Below are 22,198 nucleotides of genomic sequence, written 5' to 3'. Positions count from 1 at the left end.
CCAAGTAGTTTGAGTGGGGAAAACGTCCAAGTCTTTCACTAGAGTTCAAAGCAAGTCCAAAGGCAAGGAATTGAAGACAAGGCTAGATACACGGCACGACAAGACAAGACTGGATTCACGGCAAGACAAGTCAAGGAACACGGCTTGGCAAGGCACAGCAAGGCTGGAAGGCAGTGGACCTAAACGCAGTCCACACTTGGCTGGAAGCGAAGTTAATCCTCCAAACTGACATGTTGACTCTGCGCTGGCTAGCCAGTGCACAGAACTTCAAATCTCTTCACAGAGCAGGTGTCCAAATGCTCTTTTCCCAAGAGAAAAGAGCTAACACAACATCTTCACCAGATGCGATCCTCCCCGAGAGTTCTCAGGGGAAAATAGGTTAATCAGCAGATTCCCTTGCTGCTAATCGCGCGCTTCGTCTTTGTCCAGCTTTCTCCTTTCTGTTTGTTTGCACAAACATTTTCCTATCAAAGGGAGGAGAGCTGGGAAGGAGAGGACTCCGTTCCAAGGTCCTTTTTAATGAGCACTGAACTGGAATTGTCAATAGAGAACATCTGGAATGGGGCAGAGTCTTGCTGAATTGGCACTAAACCTGTTTCCTCATCGCTGTTGTCTACAATGGAGTCAGGTTCACGGCCCAAGGGTCCATGGGACATCACACTTACACTAATGCACAGAAAGTGAGAGTGCACTTACTGTAGATATTGTTGCAGGTAACACAATATGTGGAATTGTGGTGGATGGGCAGTTATGTTCAATCAATGTGTGGAAGGGAAAGTGGAACATCCTGGGAATCTGCAGGCTTCAAATCCTTAGAACCACCAAATAATTTTGATTTTTTTGCTCTCTACATTTTAAACTGGTATCCAAAGCAAATTATTATGAAACCATTTCCCATATATTAAATGTTAACACTTATCTGCAAACCTACTGGTACACCACATTTATAAGCAACTAGCTGTGCCCGGCCACGCGTTGCTGTGGCGAAGTATGGTGGTATGGGAAATAAAGTATCTTATATTATCTGCTTAGAACTGGATTATATGAGGCCCCTTCTACATAGCTGGATAAAATGCACACTGAAGTGGATTATATGGCAGCGTGGAGTCAAGATAATCCAGTGCAAAGCAGATAATATAAGATTATAAATGGGTTATATAGCTGTGTGGAAAGGCCTTGAGTCTGCACTGCCATATAATCCAGTTAAAATCTGATAATCTGTATTTTATAGGCAGTGGGGAAGAGGCCTAAGTGAGGCCTAACTCTGCCTGTCCCCTGGGCTGAGTGGGTTGCTAGGAGACCAAGTGGGCGGAGCTTAGCCTTCTAACTGGCAGCAATTGGCTAAAAACAATTATTCCTCTCCCTCTAATTAGGACTTTATTTTTCTTTTCTTTTTGTTGTATGAACGTAGAGGCATGGATGAAGGGTTGTGCTGCCAAGTTTAGTGTTTCTGGGATGTGTAGTTTTGTTGTTTTGTCCTAGGCCAAAATTTCATTACTCTTTTATATATATAGATATGTGGATGTTATTAGAGCATGGGCATGCTAAGGTGGGCCTCACCCCTAGGTTAAGCTGGATCACCCCCATGCAACATTGAGCTATCACGATGCTGAGCCACTTGCACAGTGGTCAGTGTAGATGAGCTCCTGTCCAATAACAAGAGCTATATAAATAGCTTTCTACTACAATTTAGGTTTATTTTATCTGAACACTGATTTATTTTAAGTGGAAATGCAGTTCCTTTTACAGAAGGCAAAACCAAACCAAAAACTATTCAGCATGGAAAGTCTGTGAGTTCACAAAAATAAAATACATTTTTTTTTGCTTCCTGGCAGTAAGAATAAGAGAAAAACTTTCATTCTTTAGCTAGGTGAGTGGATGATCTCATTAGAAATAACAACCACTCAGGGACAATAATGGGAAAAAGGAATCATTATATATCTAATCAGCTATCCACTTCATGTTTCCCGTATTTGAAAATAGTTATGTCATCTTTTTCCTGAATGATGTTCTCTTCTTGCTGTTTGTTTTGATTTGGAGAGAATTTTTTGTCAAGTCTGAAACTGGGCGTGATCAGCTTACAGTAACATATAGAAAATAACAATATTTGAGGGTAGGTTTTTTTTCCTGAGGTGCAGAGCCACGAGGTGCAGAGCCAATCTTCAGAAATGGGGCTACAAAGTGGAGTCCACAACATGTGAGTGTGGAGAAGAGCAACCCACAGACCACTTACTACAAATGTAGCCTGAGCCTTTCCACATGCATAGGGGAGGACCGTCTTACAGCGACACCAGAGGCACTTCAAGTGGCCAGCTTCTGGTCAAAGGACATTCAGTATCATGCCAAATTTTTAACTTTGTTTGTGTTTTTAGATTATAATAGATTATAACTGTACTCTCAATTTGTTTCTGAGACAATAAATAAATACATGTGTGTGACTCTCCAGTGCACTCTGTCATGGGGAGAATAGCAAAAGTATAGAGGGGAAATTGGGAAGAGATCTGCAAATTTGTTAAAAGCAAGAACTCAAGCAGCTTGATCTACAGTTCAGGCATACTACTGGCATGCAATTCTGAAAATTGCCTAATAAAAGCAGTAAGTAGATAAGTAGAAACAGATGGCATTTTAGGTCAATAGCATTTGTAACAACTATAGCTATTCCATTTTTTTTTTCTTGTGTCAGGAGCAACTTGAGTCGCTTCTGGAGTGAGAGAATTGGCCGTCTGCAAGGACGTTGCCCAGGGGACGCCCGGATGTTTTTTTTTATGTTTTTACCATCCTTGTGGGAGGCTTCTCTCATGTCCCCGCATGGAGCTGGAGCTGATAGAGGGAGCTCAACCGCACTCTCCCCAGGTGGGATTCGAACCTGGCAGCTTTCAGGTCAGCAACCCAACCTTCGAGTCACTTAGTCCACTACGCCATCTGAGGGCTCCTAGCTATTCCATTTAAGGCTGCAATCATGAACCCAGTTACACTTTAATCAGTGAATTCAGTGGAACAGACCTATACATACAGAGGAGCAAGGCTCTAGTCTGGAGTGCCATTGATTCAGACCATTATGTTCTGTCTTGATAAATAAAGCAGGTTTTATCTTGTTCAAAATCTGTACTGGAGTCTGTGCAAGTCTCTGATTTGCCCTTCCCTTGTGGTTCCCAATTAGTGCTAAGAGGAACATAAATTAACTAAATTCTCTTGGGATATGATATGTACAGTGTTCTATTTTAATCCATGCAGCTAATTTGTTATTGTAATTAATTTGAATAGATTTTGGTGTTTGCCTTCCATTTTCAGGACTAGACCCAGACAGATCATTCCAGTTTATCTATTGCACAAAGAAGGGAAAATACAGACAGCATCATAGTATAAACAAGCAAAAATTTATTTTTTCTGGATTGTTTCTACATGTCTGTCTTAATAATGTCACTTAATATGTTCAGTGCAACAGTCTAAATAGAAAGCTTAAAGCTGGAGGAAATGTTGAATTTTCTCATGGGTTAGAATGAATTATGAATGCTAAACAACCATAGTGAGCAAATTAGCACGATCCATACCTTAGGGGGTGATTCTTATAAGCAAATTAAATAGATGATTAGTACTGTTCAGGAGAAACTGGTGCTATTTCCTCTCCTTTTCTGCCACATTGATTCTCTTTGAGCAGTTTATAATCTTGAAATGCAGTATTTCAGTCACAGGACACATGCTCAAAGGCTTTCTTGGCCAATGGCCATGCAATTGATGCCCCTATAATGCATAAACAAACACTGTGGTACCTACCTATTTCTTGTACAAAAAGAGTACTGAATATGAACAAAATATGTTTAATAAATATTCATATATATTTTTAGTAGTCAGATTTTATTAAAGTATAATTTTTTGCTATAAATACTATTGGGGGGGGGAATATCCAGTGAGAAAAGAAATACCTGTAATTACAATATTAATTTGAATGAAGGGGTGTCTCAAAATAATGGACAGTCATTTAATATTACCATGCCAAATATATTGCCCACTTATTAATTGTAACAATTTTATCATTTTTGTGTGACACACATGCATATATATTTATGGGTTTATGTCTATGTGTGTGTATCCAAATATCTCTGAGTTGCATATTATAAAATAAATCTAAACGGTATGAGCAGTTAAACATCTATAATATAATATGATATTATTATTATTATTAATAATAATAATAATTAACATTATTATATTATAATATAATATAATGCAGGAAAGTAGGGAGTTTCAGAAAAACATCTATTTCTGTTTTATTGACTATTCTAAAGCCTTTGACTGTGTGGATCATAATAAATTGTGGCAGGTTCTTGGTGGTATGGGGATACCAAGTCACCTTGTCTGTCTCTTGAGGAATCTGTATAACGACCAAGTAGTAACAGGAAAAATAGACCACGGAACAACAGACTGTGCAAGATTGGGAAAGGAGTATAGGGGATGTATACTCTCACCCTGCCTATTCAACTTGTATGCAGAACACATCATGTGACATGCGGGGCTTGATGACTCCAAGGCTGGAGTTAAAACTGATAGAAGAAACATTAACAACCTTAGATATGCATATGATACCACTTTGATGGCTGAAAGCGAGGAGGAGCTGAGGAGTCTTATCACCAAGGTGAAAGAAGAAAGTGCAAAAGCTGGGTTGCAGTTAAACATAAAAAGCCAAGATTGTGGAAACCAGACAGATTGATAACTGGCAGATAGAGGGAGAAAATGTGGAGGCAGTGACAGACTTTATATTTACCAGGAAATAATGCCCATATTAAACTATGTAAAAATGAGACTATGTAAACAGTGTAACCAGTTAAAAAGTTAAACCACTAATGTTTACAAATCATTAGACCTCCAAAGCCAAATTTCACTTAGCACAAAAATGAAAGTATACTCCGTAAGTAGTAGTTCTGAAAGTTTAAGTGGTTTCAGAAACTATTCAAGATATGTATGTTTATATTTATTCTTTCATTCAGAGATGGAACAAAGAGGAAAAACAATAAACATGGAATTGAACTTGGGTCACTTTATTAAATTTAATAGATTGTGATCTGCAAAGGGAAAAAGTGTATGGGAGAACAAGACTTGTGCTTAATTCTGTTTTAATGTTTGTATGCTCTGGGTTTTAATTTACATATTGTATGTGTTGGTTGCTTTGAATCTTTTTGGGAGAGAGGAAAGGAGATATAAATACTAATACTAATAACATACTCCAGTTCTCCGGGCTGAATACCAGACCATTTTATGGAGACCCCTCGCTCCAAGAGTTCAAAAAGTAATTGCATTCTTTTTCATTCCCAATCATCCCATCAAACATAGGCAGTTTACACCATCTGTCCAGGTCTGGATGCTGCTTTACCTGAGTAGTGACACTCTTATTTTGCTCACAGTTCACACAATCCTGAGAGCAGCCTCTGGAATAACCTATCACACTTAGATGGTTAATCTGGAAGTGTGCAAAATATCTACAGGACACCAAGCACTACATATTTTAACTTAATTGGCCAATTCATCTATTTAAACATAGAAACTCTTAACACCCATCCTGAAAGATTTGTAGAGAATAGTTTTTTTTTTTTTTTTTAAATTGTCTATGGTGGTAGTGGTAAATTCCTTCTCAGCTCCAAAAGGCAATAGTTGATTCCGCTAGTGAAAGAGGCAGCCAAATCATGGAAAGGTGAATGTTTTGAAGGATAAGGATGACCCCTCAGGTGACCAAAGTATGACCACATTGAACAGTTGTGTCTCTATTCTGTCTGACCACAAAAGTCATTCCCTGCCCTGTCTTGTAGAACAGGTGGAGAAGCAGTTAATCTAGGTGTTGCTTCCAGTTGAGTAGTTTTGTTACCAGAAAAGTACCTATTTTCATCCTAAAGGTCAGGGAAACTCAGAAAATGCCTCTTTGTTACAGAACTGTCCATTATGAAGGTGGTGCTGTGTCCATTCATGCTCGTTCTCTTTGGCGGCTGGAGACTCTGAGAGTTGCGTAAGTAAAAAAAAAACAAAACAAAACAAAAGGACTTGAATAATATATTCCATTATAATAAGTAATGTCTTTTCTCTGTAAAATGCAAGCATTGTCTTGACAATAAATTCTATGTCTTTGGGTGCTATTTGAAAATGTGCTTATTTAACCAGGATCCTAATGTATAATCATGTCCCATTCACAGTTCATTTGAAATGTAATGCAAGAGCTAAATATACGATCAGTTTCCAGTTCTTCTAAATACTACACTGAAGCCAGTCTTGTGTAAATTAATATTAACTGCTTGATTAGTAAGTAGCCACAGATGCAAAGGTTGCCTGATAATACTGATTTTCTTTATGTGGATGGCTTACACTAAGAGTGACAATAAACTAGATTGACAGACTACTGGGATAATTTTGTTCCTTTTCTGTTGTTTAGCAATTCAAGCTGACCTTGAAGTTCCAGTGTTCAGGCTTGATTCTCTAGTGTCTCCTTTAGAAGTACATTATCTCCTTCTGTAGGAGCTGTTAAGCTGAGTTTTGATGAATGACAGGTTACTCTTTCAACTGTCACATAAGCTTGGTTTGACAGGCACCATCTCTGACTAAAGATTTAACAAATGGGATCAGTTGTCTCAATTTTAATTTAATTGTGATATTGGGCTGTCTCCAATCACAGAAGTGGTAATAATATGTATCTTCCCGCTCCATTATTATTACTTCCTATTCTGAAAACTGCATTGGGATGTGTATAGTTGTTATTTTCCTTCCTACGCTCTCCTTCCATCATTCTTGGCCATACACACCCACTTGTTCACCTCCCTTTTTAGCAAACCCCTTCTAAGTAAACATACAAATCAATCCCTGGGAGAAGATTTTTTACTGTCAGTGCATTAATGCCAAATTGATGGATATTATGACAGAGCTTCACAGACTTAAATAGAATTCAACATTCTTCAGCCCCCTCTTATTAGCATCTGAAAGATGTGCTTAACTAATGAGGAACCTATGACTTGCCTTTTAATTCTGAAGTGATGGAGGCAGCTGGATGCATGGAAAAGATCTGGAAAATTTATATTCCAACATGACTATAAAATGGAATATGTCAACGTACAAACATCCCATCCCATCACTACCTGATTCTGGTGCTGTGTAGTCCAGCTGACCTTATGCAGAGGCCTGAGGATTTGTGATGTCCACATGAAGCCCTTGTAGATGCACATTCAAGATCTGGAGTGAGAGATCAGTCAAATCTTTAGCTCCAAAATGTGGTCCAGTCCTGCTCCCTCTGTTGAAAATAGCATGTGATATTATCCGTCCAGCCCCATTAAAGACCCTTTTCCTACAAAATCAATCACTGCATAGTTATGCAGTTTTTGTTCTGGAAGAAAAAACATTAAATCAATTATAGGATCTTCTATTGCATCCAATTCAATAAGAATTAGCTATTAACCATATTTTATATTTAATTTGTTTTTAAGTCTGACAATTCACATTACCTAAGAGTGCTGATCTGAATTTTCATCAGGTGGAGTGGAAGTCATATTAGATGGGCACAACCATTCAGATTAAGACATATAACTACAGGGAAATATTTAAGCCTCATGGATGACAAGAGTCTTCTTCTAACTGAGAAAGAGAAAGCTGATGTGAAATCTACAGCATTTTGTTTTCGGTCTTCCAAGGTAAATAGTCAAACAAAATCCTATTTTATTTCCTTTAAAAAAAGTGATTGTTCTGGTTCTGAAATAAAAATTCTAATGCTATGCTTTTTGCTTTTAAAAGAATATTGTCCAGAGTGTGTTGGTTTTGTTGCCGTAATGTTGAATAACGTAACTGAATGAAATTTCTGTAGTCAAAAAGCAATATTAGACTGGAGTATGTGAATGAATGAAATTTATTATTACAGTCATTGACCAGGAATGTAAAATGTTAAAACATTTAAACTGTAATGCTCATGACAACACATTGAATCTGGCCAGGGTGAAAAATCTCCTAAATTTGGGGATGCCTATCTTTGATAAGAAACTCACTGGAGTGAACAACATCATACTGTTTTTAATATCTGGGTATCTGCCTATTTCCCCTAGATGCTCTTGCAGCTCCACATCCCAGATAAGGTGCTTAATGGTGGATTTGGCGTCGGAGTATCACAAAGCTTTAAACCATAGTGAGCAAAGCGTGACTAAAGCAGGCTGTACTTTTAGCTTGTTTGGCCCATTTGGGCTTTTATGTCTCCCTTCAGTACTGAACATTTTCCTCTAGGAAAAATGATATCTTGCTACAGTAGAAGGGAGTATAGAAGAAGCAAAATTTTTTGTACATAGGTGGGGCCTTCACTAGCTCAAATCCTGTTCCTAAAACACATAAACAGACCCAAATCTTAAAGTAGGTATCTGGATACATCCAGCTTCACCCTTAAATGACTCACTTTAGTTTTTTTTTAAATCTTCATTATCATGTTACATGATATATATGTTGTCATTTTTAATAATAGTAATAATAGCAATAATAATAACAACTTTATTTTTATGTCCCACCACCATCTCTCTGAAGGGGCTCATGGCAGCTTACAAGCAGGACAAAGCCCATAACTCAAACTTGTGCGCTAACTGCGCCTGTACCTTGGGAAGCCTGACATGGCCACAGTGGTCCACACTCTTGTTACATCTCGTTTGAATTATTGCAATACACTCTACGTGAGGTTGCCTTCAAAGACTGTTCAGAGGCTGGAACTAGTCCAACGTTCCGCAGCCAGGTTATTAACCGTAGCGCCATTCAGGGAGCATACAACTTCTCTGTTGAAGCAGCTCCACTGGCTGCCTGTTAGCTTCCGGGCACAATTAAAAGTGCTGGCTTTGGCCTACAAAACCTTAAACGTGTCTGGTCCAACTTACCTCTCCGAATGTATCTCCCCCTATGAGCCGACCCGCAGATTAAGATCTTTGAGTGAAGCTCTGCTCTTGGTACTGCCACAGCCACAGGTGCGTTTGGCACGGACGAGAGACAGGGCTTTTTCGGTGGCGGCTTTGCAGCTGTGGAACTCCTTGCCAAGGGAGATTAGGGAAGCCTCCTCACTCATGTTTTTTTAGGAAGCAGCTGAAGACCTGGATGTGGGCCCAAGCTTTTGGCCCATTCGAGGATACAAGTTGATATAACCTGATGTATTCGTTGGATTAATGTGAAGTTGAATACAGACTGGCTTGGACTTTTGGCCCAATGCTACTGGCCCTGTTGTAACGGTCACACAGTGTTTTACTGTTTTAATTGGGTATGATATTGGTTTTTAAGTGTGTTTTATGATTGTTGGGTTTTTCTATATTTTGTATTATATGTGGCATTAATCTTGCCATTATGTAAGACCTCTCTGGGTCCCCCTGGGGGAGAAGAGCAGTATATAAATTACATAAATAAATAAATAAACAAACAACAGAGTTTACAACTAAAAACACATTTAAAAACATAATAAACATATACAGTAACAATCTAATTTTAAAAAATTAAAAACAGCAGAGTATAAAAATATCATTAAAATAAATCAAAGCAAACCTCAGTAACCAGAACCAGGAATAAAATGGGCAAGAAATTAGAGAGGTCTGGGCATGGGCTCATGCGAAACAATATAACATATGGCAAGGCACCGTTGCCTCAAGGGGAAAAAAGCAAGTGTAAATTGCAGATAGGGCAATTTGCAATTAGTTGTAGCTTTGGATCATGACTCCAAGACCAATATTTTGTCATAGAAATGACTGGATAACAGTGGGCAAGTCATACTCTCTCAGCCTCAAAGAAAGGCAACGGCAAATCCTTCTGGACAAATCTTGTTAAGAAACCCTGTAAAAGGTTGACTTTAGGGTGTCCATAATTCAGAAATAAAGGCACACAACAACAAACAACGAGGCAAATATTAAAAAACATATCAACAATTGCATGGTAGGAAATCTTTCCTCTAAAGCTGCTTAGTAAACAGTCATACTCGGGCAAAGTCTTGTAAATTTAATGATCTTTGGTAGTTCTACCATTATCCTCAGCAATTGTATACTTTTAACATTTTCTGTGTGGAATGAATAGTGAACCACAAAAACAAAAGGTTCTGTGAAAGCCACTTTCATATCAGGACATTTTAGCAGAGAGTTGGATTCAGTTTTGTGACTCACCTCCATGCAAAATCACCTGAGGCATTAAATCCATATCCCTGCTTGTCAGAGATAGCATGTTAGCAATATAACATTTCCATTAAAATATATTTTCACATTTTTCAATATTAGCTTGTCATAAGTAACATTCTGGTCAGGCAAAATCTTCTCACTTCCCTCCCAGCAAAGTAAATACCTTATTTTCCTAACGAAACCTAATTTTACAAGAGTGAGGTATATAATTTAGAGCAGCGAACCTGGAAATAAACTCTATTGAAGTCATTGTGGCTTACTCCTGTGTAAAATTCGCTAATAGATGGACCCAGTTATATTATATGGTTTTGAAATTGGCACCATCAATTTGAAACTCCTTGTATTAATTCATGGAAAGGCTGTTGTTTTCTTTTCCTCCTAGACACTTATCATAGCGATGAATGAGCTTGGCAACTCCTTCCCCACAAAACTCTGCCGCTTGCGTCCTCAATGCAGCGTTTTGGCAACGATGTGCAGCTGCAGGAAGGGGTGACCGGCTGGTTGAGGACGCAAGTGGCAGAGTTTTGTGGGGAAGGAGTTGCCCATTCATCACTATTATAAGTGCCTAGATTTGAATGGTGACTATGTTGAGAAGTGGTATTTGGGTGTGGCTTTCAACTGCATATGGTAAATGTTTTCTCCTATACTTTGTTCATTTTTAATTCCAAAACATAATCTACTTTTTGGATAGCCATTGTATATTTTGCTTCAAGGAGCCAGTGGTGTAGTTTTTCAAGACTTGGGCTAGGATATTAGGAAACCAGGGTTCAAATCCCCATTTGTACATAGAAACCTTCTGGGTGATTTTGGGCAAATCACACTCTCTTAGAGGAAGACAAGGAAAGCCCCATCTGTCAGTAAAATCTCATGATAACTTTGCCTTACTGTCACCATAAACCAGAAATGACTTGAAGCTCCCTTCAAGTCATTCTGGTTTATGGTGACCCTAAGGAACAACAACAATATTTGATTTTAATTAATAAGAAATGTTTAAAAAAACTATTGCATTAATGGTCATTCAGAAAATGCTGCATTTTAAGAAAGAGATTAGATTAATTATAGGAAACAACAAGGAGATTTAAATCTAATTAAAATTAAGGAACACTGAATTATACATTTATGTATTATTGATTGTAGCAAGCTATGCCTACATACCATTTTGTATTAAGAAAATAAAATCTCATACTTTTCATTGTAGTTTTGTGTGTATTATCTTATCTTCTTTTCTTAAAGGAAAAATTAGATATAGGAATAAGGAAAGAGGTGGATGGCATGGGAGCACCTGAGATAAAGTATGGAGATTCAGTCTGCTTCATACAGCATGTTGACACGGGTTTGTGGCTTACATACCAGTCAGTAGATGCAAAGTCTGTAAGAATGGGATCTGTGCAACGCAAGGTAAGATATTTTATACAAAAGCGCTAAATATAAAATTGACATATAAGCATGAAAGAAAAATACTAATATTACGTCTTATAAATTCAATATTTTCTAGTACTAAGTTTGAAAGCATTTTCTTTTTGTTAACAAAATGGAAGTAGACACTGAATGCATGGAGCAGGGCTACAGGGGACTGAATACAGAGGACTGAAAAATTTAGCTGCATTTCCCCCTCAATAATATATAGTTGTGTTTATCTCACATCCTGGCATCATTGGGGTGAATATTTCCAAAGCTTGGGAGGACTCTTAAACAGATAATTTGTTGGATTCCTTGTCATGATTTAACACTATTGATTTCCTTGTTAACACTGATGCTAATAAGGTCATCAATAGCTTGAATGCCTCTCCCTGCCAGACACAGTACAGTAAGAAGACTCAGGAGGAGAAATATGGTTTATGAAACATACAACAGGTGCTGATTTACTGTTTTAAGATGTCTTCTGTACCAGTGATTTTGTGAGCATGGAATGTCAGAGAAATGGGAAAACGCAAAGAAATGGAATGAGTTGCGGTGGTGGGGAGATATTTTGCTCACTAATTGGATGAAAAGATCCAGTTTCTGTATTTCCAAGTATTTTTATTGTATCCTTCATTGGCTTTTCTCTCCCTGTCTCCACACACCCACACCCATTCTGCTTTCCTCCCATACATTACTTTAGTGAAACATGTGCTTTGAGGTGTTTGGTTGGATTTAACGAACTCATTTTTATCAAAGGGTGAGGATATGAGGAGATGAAATTTTAGGCTTAAGGCATGGAGAACCAGCAAGGGCTGGTGCCAGGGCTATATTATTCTTATTAACCTTTAACCAAGAAGTTGTTTGAAGGCTGAATTAACAGTATATATGATGCGAGAGTGTGAAAGAGAAAGATGACAGATGCAGAACTATGGCAAAGTATAATTAAACATGCTGTAAAATGTGACCAAATATTATATGACCATATTACATTATTGGGACAAAATAAAAGATAAGGAAGTAATATGGCGAAGAACTGTAAATTCTGAAACAAGAATCCTTTGATGTTAAGTGGAAGCTTCTTTCAAAGCACTGGAAAGAAATAAATCAGTGAATATATATATTCCAGTCCCAAAGGAATGGGACATCAGAGATAGTAATAACAATCAGACTATTGCCCTAAGCTTCCATGACAGCAGAGCGATGCTTTAGATTTTATAACAGTGATATTTCTCATATATGGAGTGAGAAATGTTAGATGTTCAATTTGGATTCAGAAAAGGAAGATGCACTAGAAATGAACTACACCAAAGAAGAAATTAGCCCATGCTTTGTACTGTGTAGCAAAGCATTTGGCTGCATAAATCACGAATTACTCTAGAAGAAATGAGTAACAAACATTTGCTTCTCCCAGTATTCTCCCAAATACTCTGGAAAGAAGGGCACTATGAGAACAGAATATGGGGGAACATAATGCTTAGTATTAAATGAGATAATCAGACAATGCTGTTTCCTTTATATACATAACATATCATGTGCAAAAGTATTTGTTTTATATGCAGAACACGTAGTATGGAAATTGGGCTTATACATGGAAGAAGGAAGTTTGAAAATTGAAGGAAGAAATATCAATAATTTAAGATATGCAGATAACACTATATTACTAGCAGAAACTAGCAAGGACATGGAACAGCTATTAAGTTAAGGAAAATAGGGCAAAGCAAGGTAGGAGTTGAGGATTAAGGAAAATATTAATATTAAAAAGCATTGTTGCTTTAAACCTTAAAGTAGATGGTAGATTCTAGCATGGTTACAGATTTTCTATACTTCATTTTACTCATGAGTTAAAATGGAGAGTGTAGTCAAGAAATCAAAAGAAGACTAAAAGTATCAAACAAACAAACCCAGACTCACCTCAAATGGAAGGTTGGCTGTCTTCATGAAATCTACCCCCACTCAAGATCTCAGTGTTTTTGGTTTAAACTGACCTTGGCTCTCTTCTGACAAAAATCAGGGGATACTCCAGAGTTTACTAGAAACTCTGTAGTATCCCACAGTCTGCACAGCTAGATTAGGTCTACTTTGACATGATCTGCTGGCATCATTACTCTTTGACTGGACCATGCAGGGAAAGGAAATTGATTGTGGCTGTGCTACCACCATTACTACAACCAGCCATGGAAGTCTGTGTGGAGCTCTGTGCCTTTACCAATGGCAGAACAGAATGTCAATGCAACCAAACAAAAAGATTGCAGAAAGTCCCCTTCTTCATGTGATGTCAACAGATATACTTGCAATGGCCATGAACTCATATGGAACAGTGTATGACCAGGTTTGGTGGTGGCAGAGAGGTGGTGGAGGCCCCTTCATTCGAGTCTTTTAAGCAGAAGCCAGATGGCCATCTATCGGGGGTCCTTTGAATGTGATTTTCCTGCTTCTTGCCAGGGGGTTGGATTGGATGGCCCATGAGGTCTCTTTCAACTTTATGATTCTATGAAGGTCGTCTGTGCATAGGATTGTCATAAATGGACTTTACAGTATAGGACTAAGCAAACTTGAGATCTCATTTTTAGGACAATCTTTCCTAATCTGAGAATTTCCAGATGTGATGAAGTTCCATTTGTGTCAAACAGTAATTATATAATTGTTGTTATCCAACTGTAAAAAAAAAAAGTCCTGATTAAGGCTCTTTTTAAAGGAGTAAGCCTCAAACATCCCTGTGTGGTTATTACATGGTCCATAAAATTCTTCTAGAAATCTTATTATCTGCTTTGGAAGATAATATTTCATGTAATGAATTAGTAAATATTATTCAATTAGTAAAATTTCAGTTGTTAATTGCTATGGGACCAGATTAATATGGCAGTTTAATACAAACATATTTCATCTTCAAACATCATGACCCATCATGACTGGAGGATTTGCATCATAATAACCATACAGATATCAGATAAATCGATCCAGAAGTTTTTGAGAGGGAAGGAAGGAATTAGTTTTGCAAGATTTTGTAACAAAAGTATATAAATATAAAAATATAAAGAATACTTTTGTAGCAGTACATTTATTATTTAGAATTCTTGTCATGTAACTGGTAAGCGTTGCCTTGGGCAGATTTTGTCCAATGTTTTATTCTGCAATAATGTGGCAAGGCTTCTTTTTACTCATGTCATGAAAAACCTAAGGGAAAAAACTCTACTTATAAATCTCTTCAGCCAAGCCTCTGCCGTCTGTTTTCCTTGTTATTCTGTCCTCACTATTTTTGTCACGTTCTTTGCTGTGAGCTCTTTATCCATTAACTTCTTCCTTTTCAACATTGTCACTGTGTTCTCAATAGCTCCTAGAATGTTCAGTTTCATTTTTACCATTGGAATAGCAACACAAATAATAGGTAAACATTAAAAGTCTGATTTTATCCAACATAATAGAAAACCCTTCTATGCTGCTATATAATCCATATTATCAAAACAGATAACCTACATTATCTGCTTTCAACTGGATTATATGAGTTTACATTGCCATATAATCCAGTTCAAAACAGATAATATAGATTTTATATGGCAGCGTAGAAGGGGTCAGATATTCTATGTAACTTGGCGATGTTACAGTTCTGATTTGTCACCCAGTAAATGCTTGATAATGCTGAATTCTGGAAGTACTGTGTATAGGGTGATTAAAATTGACAGAAAATTATGTGGTTGTTTATTTACCCATGAATTCAGTGCATAGTGTTGCACTCAGGTCCATCTGTAACATCATGCAGAGTAAGGCAGATGCCTTAGGTAGGAACTGGTGGTGCTTTTATACAGACACTATAATGCAGCTTGAAGGGGGCATGAGTTTGAGGTGTCAACAAAATGTTCACCCCAAATGCATGCTCCGGCATGTATCAATCCAGAAACAGTGTAATTCACCAAAAGACTGGGACAAGCCAGATAACATGCTGCAGCTGCTCAGAGCATATCTCATGCAGGGGGATTTTGAACATCAGTGCATTTCAGCCTACATTAAGAAGAAAAAAAAAACCCTGCATGGATACTGCAGTTCCTGGGGTTAGTTGTGATTCACTGTGGCCACAGTCCAAGCCTTAAATTGTTTCCTGGAGCGTTGCACAGCAAAACCAGTTCATTTTAATCAATTTCTAAACTGGATGATAGTTTCTGTGTAGAACCGTCCTGTGTATTAAAAAAAACTTGTCTTAATAGGTCAAAGTAGCACTTCTAAATTTTACCCACTTAGCAAGAATGAAAAGGCTAGCACTTTTCACGCATTTTTGTATTTGTTTTTGGTATTTATAAAAGACATTGTGAGAAAAAAGAAATATTTACGTGTAAACACTTAGTGTACATAGATTACAATTCTTTCTTGTCCTTATGTTTTGTTTTCATTTCAAATTTATTAAATTGATAATTTAAAGAATAATTTTTTAAAAATGGGAAAAATTGCTCAGTGGGAGGAAACATTTTTATTCTTCTATATAAGAAGGCAATATGTAAAGATTTATATTTATTGCATGGAGAACAGCTCTTAGTACCATTCAACTAGCTCTACGCTCTTTTGTAATGGATGGGAATCCTGCCATCAAGAAAATGGGCTTTAAGGTTGTAGTCAGAAGATGGCCAGCCAAATTTTAACAGCTTTCCAGAGACTTTGGCCCCTTCCACACAGCTGAATAGAATCCCACATTATCTGCTTTGAATTGGAATTTATGGCGGTATGGACTCAGATAACCCAGTTCAAAGCAGATATTGTGGGTTTTACTGTCTCGATATTCTAGGATATATGGCTCTGTGGAAGGGCCCTTTGAAAGGATTATTTTGTGTTCAGTAGGTACTACTAGATAAATTAATTTTACCTTGGCAGTTACAAGGATACAGTAATAGCTGAGAACAGACCTGAGAAATAAACATTTGTGCTAGCAACAGTAATACTTAGAATGGGAGACTACCCACACTTGTATAATTGAAAGTACACGTTGTTAAACACTATAAATCTGGTGATCCATCTTTCAGTTGTGTTGGGCTGCTTCCAGACAGCAATTTATTGTGGGGAAAATGGGCTAAGGTAACCCATTTTCTCCCATGTTACTGTCTGTACAGGTGCCCAAAAGATGTGGGCTTTCCTGAGGATTGTCTCCATTGTATTGTAGTAACAACTGTGCTACAATGGGGACAACCCAAATCCCCCCTAAAATCTTTAAAATAAAATAAAAACTTACCGGGCTGCCATTAGGCCTCTCTGCATGCTTCCTGGAATGTACCAATGTTGCGTCAGAAAGTGTGAGTGTGTGTGTGTGGGAGGGAGATTTGCCCCCTTTCCCAGCTAGCACATTGATACGTGGCAGGAAGGCCTAATGGGGGCCTGGTAAGTTTTTATTTTATTTTAAATGTTTTAGGGGGATTTGGGGAGGGGGTGGGTCTCCTTTTTGCTTCTTCGGGCCCAGGGGCCCAAAGAAGCAAATTGGGCTGTGCGGACAAACACCTTGGTAGTCCCAGAACTACTTATTTATTACATGCATTTATTACATGCATTTATACCCCGCCCTTCTCCCCAAGGGGACTCAGAGCGGCTACTTGGAGGTTAGTCCCCACAGGTCCCGTACTTTTAGGAAGATCCAAGTTTAATGATGTATCAAATTAATTCAAGATAAAGCAGGATTTTCCTGCTTTGTCTTGAATTAATTTTTTTTAACTGAAGATGTCATTTGAATGCCCCTGGTAAAACCACAGGAGCTCTCACATTATGGACTCTGTCTGGATGGACCTTTGGTCTAATGGTAGTAGTGACTATCCCCTACTATGCATGCAGCGCTGCCACAACGATATGGAGTGTTGGTCCTTGAATAGCTTGAAAATTCATAGTGTAATGTCCTGGTTTAACCACTGGTTGTGATTAAGCCCATCAGCGAAATGACTGGACTGTTGTTGTTTTTATGATATAGAGCAGGGGTCCCCAAACTACGGCCCGCGGGCCACATGCGGCCCCCTGAAGGCATTTATCCGGCCCGCACCCTCCTCCAAGGAAGGTGCGTGCCGCTACCGCCTTTCCTGCCTTCTCCCTCCCTGCATAAGCCTTGGAGCCTTTCCTTCTTTCTCCCGCTCCCTGCACAAGCCTTTGAGCTCCCTCTCGCTGCCTTGGAGCCTTGCCTTTCCTGCCTTTCCTCCCTCTGCTGCACGAGCCTTGAGCCTTTCCCCACCTCCTCTCTCATCCAGTGCCTTTCCCCGCCTCCTCCCTCGCCCGGTGCCTTTCCCCACCTCCTCCTTCTCCCAGTGCCTTTCCCCGCCTCCTCCCTCGCCCGGTGCCTTTCCCCACCTCCTCCTTCTCCCAGTGCCTTTCCCCGCCTCCTCCCTCGCCCGGTGCCTTTCCCCACCTCCTCCTTCTCCCAGTGCCTTTCCCCGCCTCCTCTCTCACCCAGTGCCTTTGCCTGCCTCCTCCCTCGCCCGGTGCCTTTCCCAGCCTCCTCTCTCGCCCGGTGCCTTTCCCAGCCTCCTCTCTCGCCCGGTGCCTTTCCCCGCCTCCTCTCTCGCCCGGTGCCTTTCCCAGCCTCCTCCCTCGCCCGGTGCCTTTCCCCGCCTCCTTTCTCGCCCGGTGCCTTTCCCAGCCTCCTCCCTCGCCCGGTGCCTTTCCCCGCCTCCTCTCTCACCCAGTGCCTTTCCCTGCCTCTTCCCTCGCCCGGTGCCTTTCCCCGCCTCCTCCCTCGCCCGGTGCCTTTCCCAGCCTCCTCCCTCGCCCGGTGCCTTTCCCAGCCTCCTCTCTCACCCAGTGCCTTTCCCTGCCTCTTCCCTCGCCCGGTGCCTTTCCCAGCCTCCTCTCTCGCCCGGTGCCTTTCCCCGCCTCCTCTCTCGCCCGGTGCCTTTCCCCGCCTCCTTCTCCCAGTGCTTGCCTTGCAAAGCTTTGCTGGCTTCTCCCTCCCTGCATAAGCCTTGGAGCCTTTCCTTCTTTTCCCCTCTCGCTGCACAAGCCTTTGAGCTTTGGCTTTAGAGACTTTCCTCCCTCTGCTGCATGAGCCTTGAGCCCTTTCCTCCCTCTGCTTCACCAGCCTTGAGCCTTTCCCCGCCTCCTCCCTCGTGTGATGCCTTTCCCAGCCTCCTTCTTCGCCCGGTGCTTGCCTTGCAAAGCTTTGTTTTGTGTTTATAAAGGTATTTTAGTTATTATTTAATTTTTAATAATTAAGGGGGTGTTTTGCTTGTGCTATTGCTGCACAAAGGCAGAAGCTGGTTGGACTACATTGCCCAAAGGGTCTCTTCCAACCCTCTTCGTTATTTTTATTTGCATTATTTTTATTTGTATTATTATTATTATTATTATTATTATTATTATTATTATTATTATTATTAACATTGAGGCTGGGTGGCCATCTATCAGGGGAGCTTTGCTTGTGCTTTTGGTGCACAAAGGCAGAAGGGGGTTGGACTGCATTGCCCAAGGGGTCTCTTCCAACCCTCTTCATTATTTTTATTTGTATTATTATTATTATTAACATTGAGGCTGGGTGGCCATCTGTCAGGGGAGCTTTGCTTGTGTTTTTGGTGCACAAAGGCAGAAGGGGGTTGGACTAAATTGCCCAAGGGATCTCTTCCAACCCTCTTCATTATTTTTATTTTTATTATTATTATTATTATTATTATTATTATTATTATTATTATTATTAATATTGAGGCTGGGTGGCCATCTGTCAGGAGTGCTTTGCTTGTGCTTTTGGTGGACAAAGGCAGGAGGGGGCTAGACTAAATGGCCCAAGTGGTCTCTTCCAACCCTCTTTATTATTTATATGATGATGATGATTTATATTATTAACATTGAGGCTGTATTTGTTCCTGTTTAGGTTTTTTTTTACTTCAAAATAAGATATGTGCAGTGTGCATAGGAATTTGTTCACAGTTTTTTTTTTAAAAAAACTATAGACTGGCCCCCTAATGGTCTGAGGGACCGTGAACTGGCCCCCTGTTTAAAAAGTTTGGGGACCCCTGATATAGAGTATCTGCACACTATTTTGGTTATGTTTAACAAGTTACCTTAATATTTTTCTCCCCACCTTATATCTCTCACCCAGGTAAGGTGGGAAAAAATATTCAGGTAACTTGTTTAACATAACCAAAATAGTGTGTGTGAAATGCTTTCAGGAGTTGGTAAAAGCAGTGTACAAATCTAAATATTACAGATTTATTATAATTATTATTCTTTGTCATTTCATTGCAGGCTATCATGCACCATGAAGGTCATATGGATGATGGCCTAACTTTGTCCAGATCGCAGCATGAAGAATCACGTACTGCACGAGTAATTCGTAGTACCGTCTTCCTTTTCAATAGGTTCATAAGGTACAAGAGTTCATAGCCTATAACTAAACATAAATACGTATGATTGCAATACGTGACCACTCTTCCTGTATTGCTCCCTGCATTCATTTCTTGTTCTGTGTAGCTTTCTTTGTCAATTTTTAGATTGTAAAATCTATATGCTTGACATTGCTACGCCAAGGATAGTGATTATCCAAATGCTCTCCAAAGCAGCATGTACACATACATTATTTAAATCAGCCATGGTCAACTTGGTTCAGTCTAATTTTCAAAGCTCTCTGTAAGCGTGGGGACTGCAAGAGTGTTTTGTTTCTTTCCCAGCACTCTAATTTGTGTGTGGGAGGAGAGGAAACAGGTGAGATTTCCTAGTTTTGTGTCTAACCTTACCCAACTTGCTTCAGCCCATCACTGTAAACATATGCTTCCCTGCTCTCCCGAGAGGTGAGCCAATTTAGGGCCTAAGAACAAAAATAAATTGTTGACAACCAACAGTATGTCTTAGACAGTTCTTTAATTGATTTTAGGGGCCTTGATGCTCTCAGCAAGAAAGCAAAGTCTTCCACAGTTGACTTACCTATTGAATCAGTAAGCCTTAGCCTTCAGGACTTGATTGGTTACTTCCATCCACCTGATGAGCATTTAGAGCATGAAGACAAGCAGAACCGACTAAGAGCACTGAAGAATCGACAGAATCTCTTCCAGGAAGAGGTAACAATCTTAGTTTTGCCCTTGATATTTCACATTTAGGACTGGCTAAACAATCCTTCAAATTTGCACAAGGTTAAATAAGATATGGATTTATCTGTCTTTTAAAACAAAATGTTACCGTTGCCTCAGATGAGTACCTTTTCCTTTGCAGGGTATGATCAACTTGGTGCTTGAATGTATTGATCGTTTGCATGTCTACAGCAGTGCAGCACATTTTGCCGATGTAGCAGGGAAGGAGGCAGGAGAGACTTGGAAATCTATTCTAAACTCATTATATGAATTGTTAGGTAAGTAATTCACTTTAATAATTGTGATTACAGTAGAGTCTCACTTATCCAACATAAATGGGCTGGCAGAACGTTGGATAAGCAAATATGTTGGATAATAAGGAGGGATTAAGGAAAAGCCTATTAAACATCAAATTAGGTTATGATTTTACAAATGAAGCACCAAAACATCATGTTTTACAACAAATTTGACAGAAAAAGTATTTCAATACGTAGTAATGTTATGTTGTAATTACTGTATTTATGAATTTAGTACCAAAATATCACGATGTATTGAAAACATTGACTACAAAAATGTGTTGGATAATCCAGAATGTTGGATAAGTGAGACTCTACTGTATCTATAATGATGAAAAATGGCAAACTTGGAATAACAATATTTTTATATTAAAGAATTACTTAATACTCTTTTAAGGAAAATTGTTTTGTAAGTTAACAAGAAATGGATAAGAAGTTTGATTGAATTCTACTTTGTGTGCATGTATAGCACAATTTATTCAAAAATTGAATAAGGAAAATACTCAACTCATTTAGATCTGAAATTAGGAATATAGCTCATACCTCACTGATATCTATACTTATAGCTAACCATTGTATGAATATAATTCAGAATAGTTGTTGACGACATACAATATTATTTCAAAATACACCTTTATAATACTGATGAATGCGAACTTTCCTGTACCCCTGCAGTCTTTCTGTGTTTTGTAGACAATGTGCATGAAGCTCAGCTTGCTATGTGTTATCCATATATTAGAATCACTGATTTTAGGCTCTTGAGCATTGATGGATTGCTGTTAGGGCTGCCTACAAATCTGTTCTTTAACTCTTCAGGAAAGAGCATTTTCTGAATTTTAGAGCTTGAGTACTTAAAGAAAAATGCCTTTAGAATATGGGCTTAAAAATTGTATGCTTTGATTTTGTTTTTGGATTAATATATTGGTAAATGGAAAAAAACATTTAGTATTCACTTCCTAGCTACTATTCAGAAACCCTGCTTGGAAGAATAACATAAAGGGAAAATGTATGTATTTGGACAGTATTTGCATATCCTGAATTGTACGAGGAAATTATTTTCCACAGAATTATGGAGGGGTGTTTTTTTTTGGGTTTGGAAGTCACATGTTTATATGCAAAACCACATTTTTTTGAGAAAAAAATCCCACCTGTTTTCAGAAACACGCATTTGTCATGCTGCCTTCACACTTGGATGACATCATGCCCATTTCTAGATCATGTTAAAATGGTCAATCATATGAAAGTTATTGTTTCATGACTTACATCAGGAGTCATAGAAGTAGGAAGAACAGATCTGGTTTCATATGCAATGTCTCATACTCTTAACAATTTCACCCTTATTCTG

At 38.9% G+C, this 22,198-nt stretch overlaps 1 protein-coding gene across 15 annotated transcripts in view; it reads left to right on the top strand.

Annotated features, from left to right (window-relative positions):
• The window catches only part of ryr2 (ryanodine receptor 2), a 394,137-nt gene that overhangs the window by 173,785 nt on the left and 198,154 nt on the right, over positions 1-22,198 (top strand). For all 15 annotated transcript variants that reach the window (XR_010004274.1, XM_062975204.1, XM_062975188.1 and 12 more), the window contains 6 exons: positions 5,921-5,995; positions 7,505-7,661; positions 11,379-11,543; positions 19,740-19,861; positions 20,365-20,548; positions 20,700-20,835. Coding sequence is in view for 14 of the 15 variants with exons in the window: in XM_062975204.1 (XP_062831274.1) it covers positions 5,921-5,995; positions 7,505-7,661; positions 11,379-11,543; positions 19,740-19,861; positions 20,365-20,548; positions 20,700-20,835 (839 nt within the window). In the remaining variant the exon portion in view is untranslated. The remainder of the gene's footprint in view (positions 1-5,920; positions 5,996-7,504; positions 7,662-11,378; positions 11,544-19,739; positions 19,862-20,364; positions 20,549-20,699; positions 20,836-22,198) is intronic.

This window comes from Anolis carolinensis, chromosome 1, assembly GCF_035594765.1.
Source record: "Anolis carolinensis isolate JA03-04 chromosome 1, rAnoCar3.1.pri, whole genome shotgun sequence".
Taxonomy (NCBI): domain Eukaryota; kingdom Metazoa; phylum Chordata; class Lepidosauria; order Squamata; family Dactyloidae; genus Anolis; species Anolis carolinensis.
The sequence above is the reverse complement of the archived record's forward strand: the minus strand, read 5'-3'. Positions and strand labels throughout refer to the sequence as shown.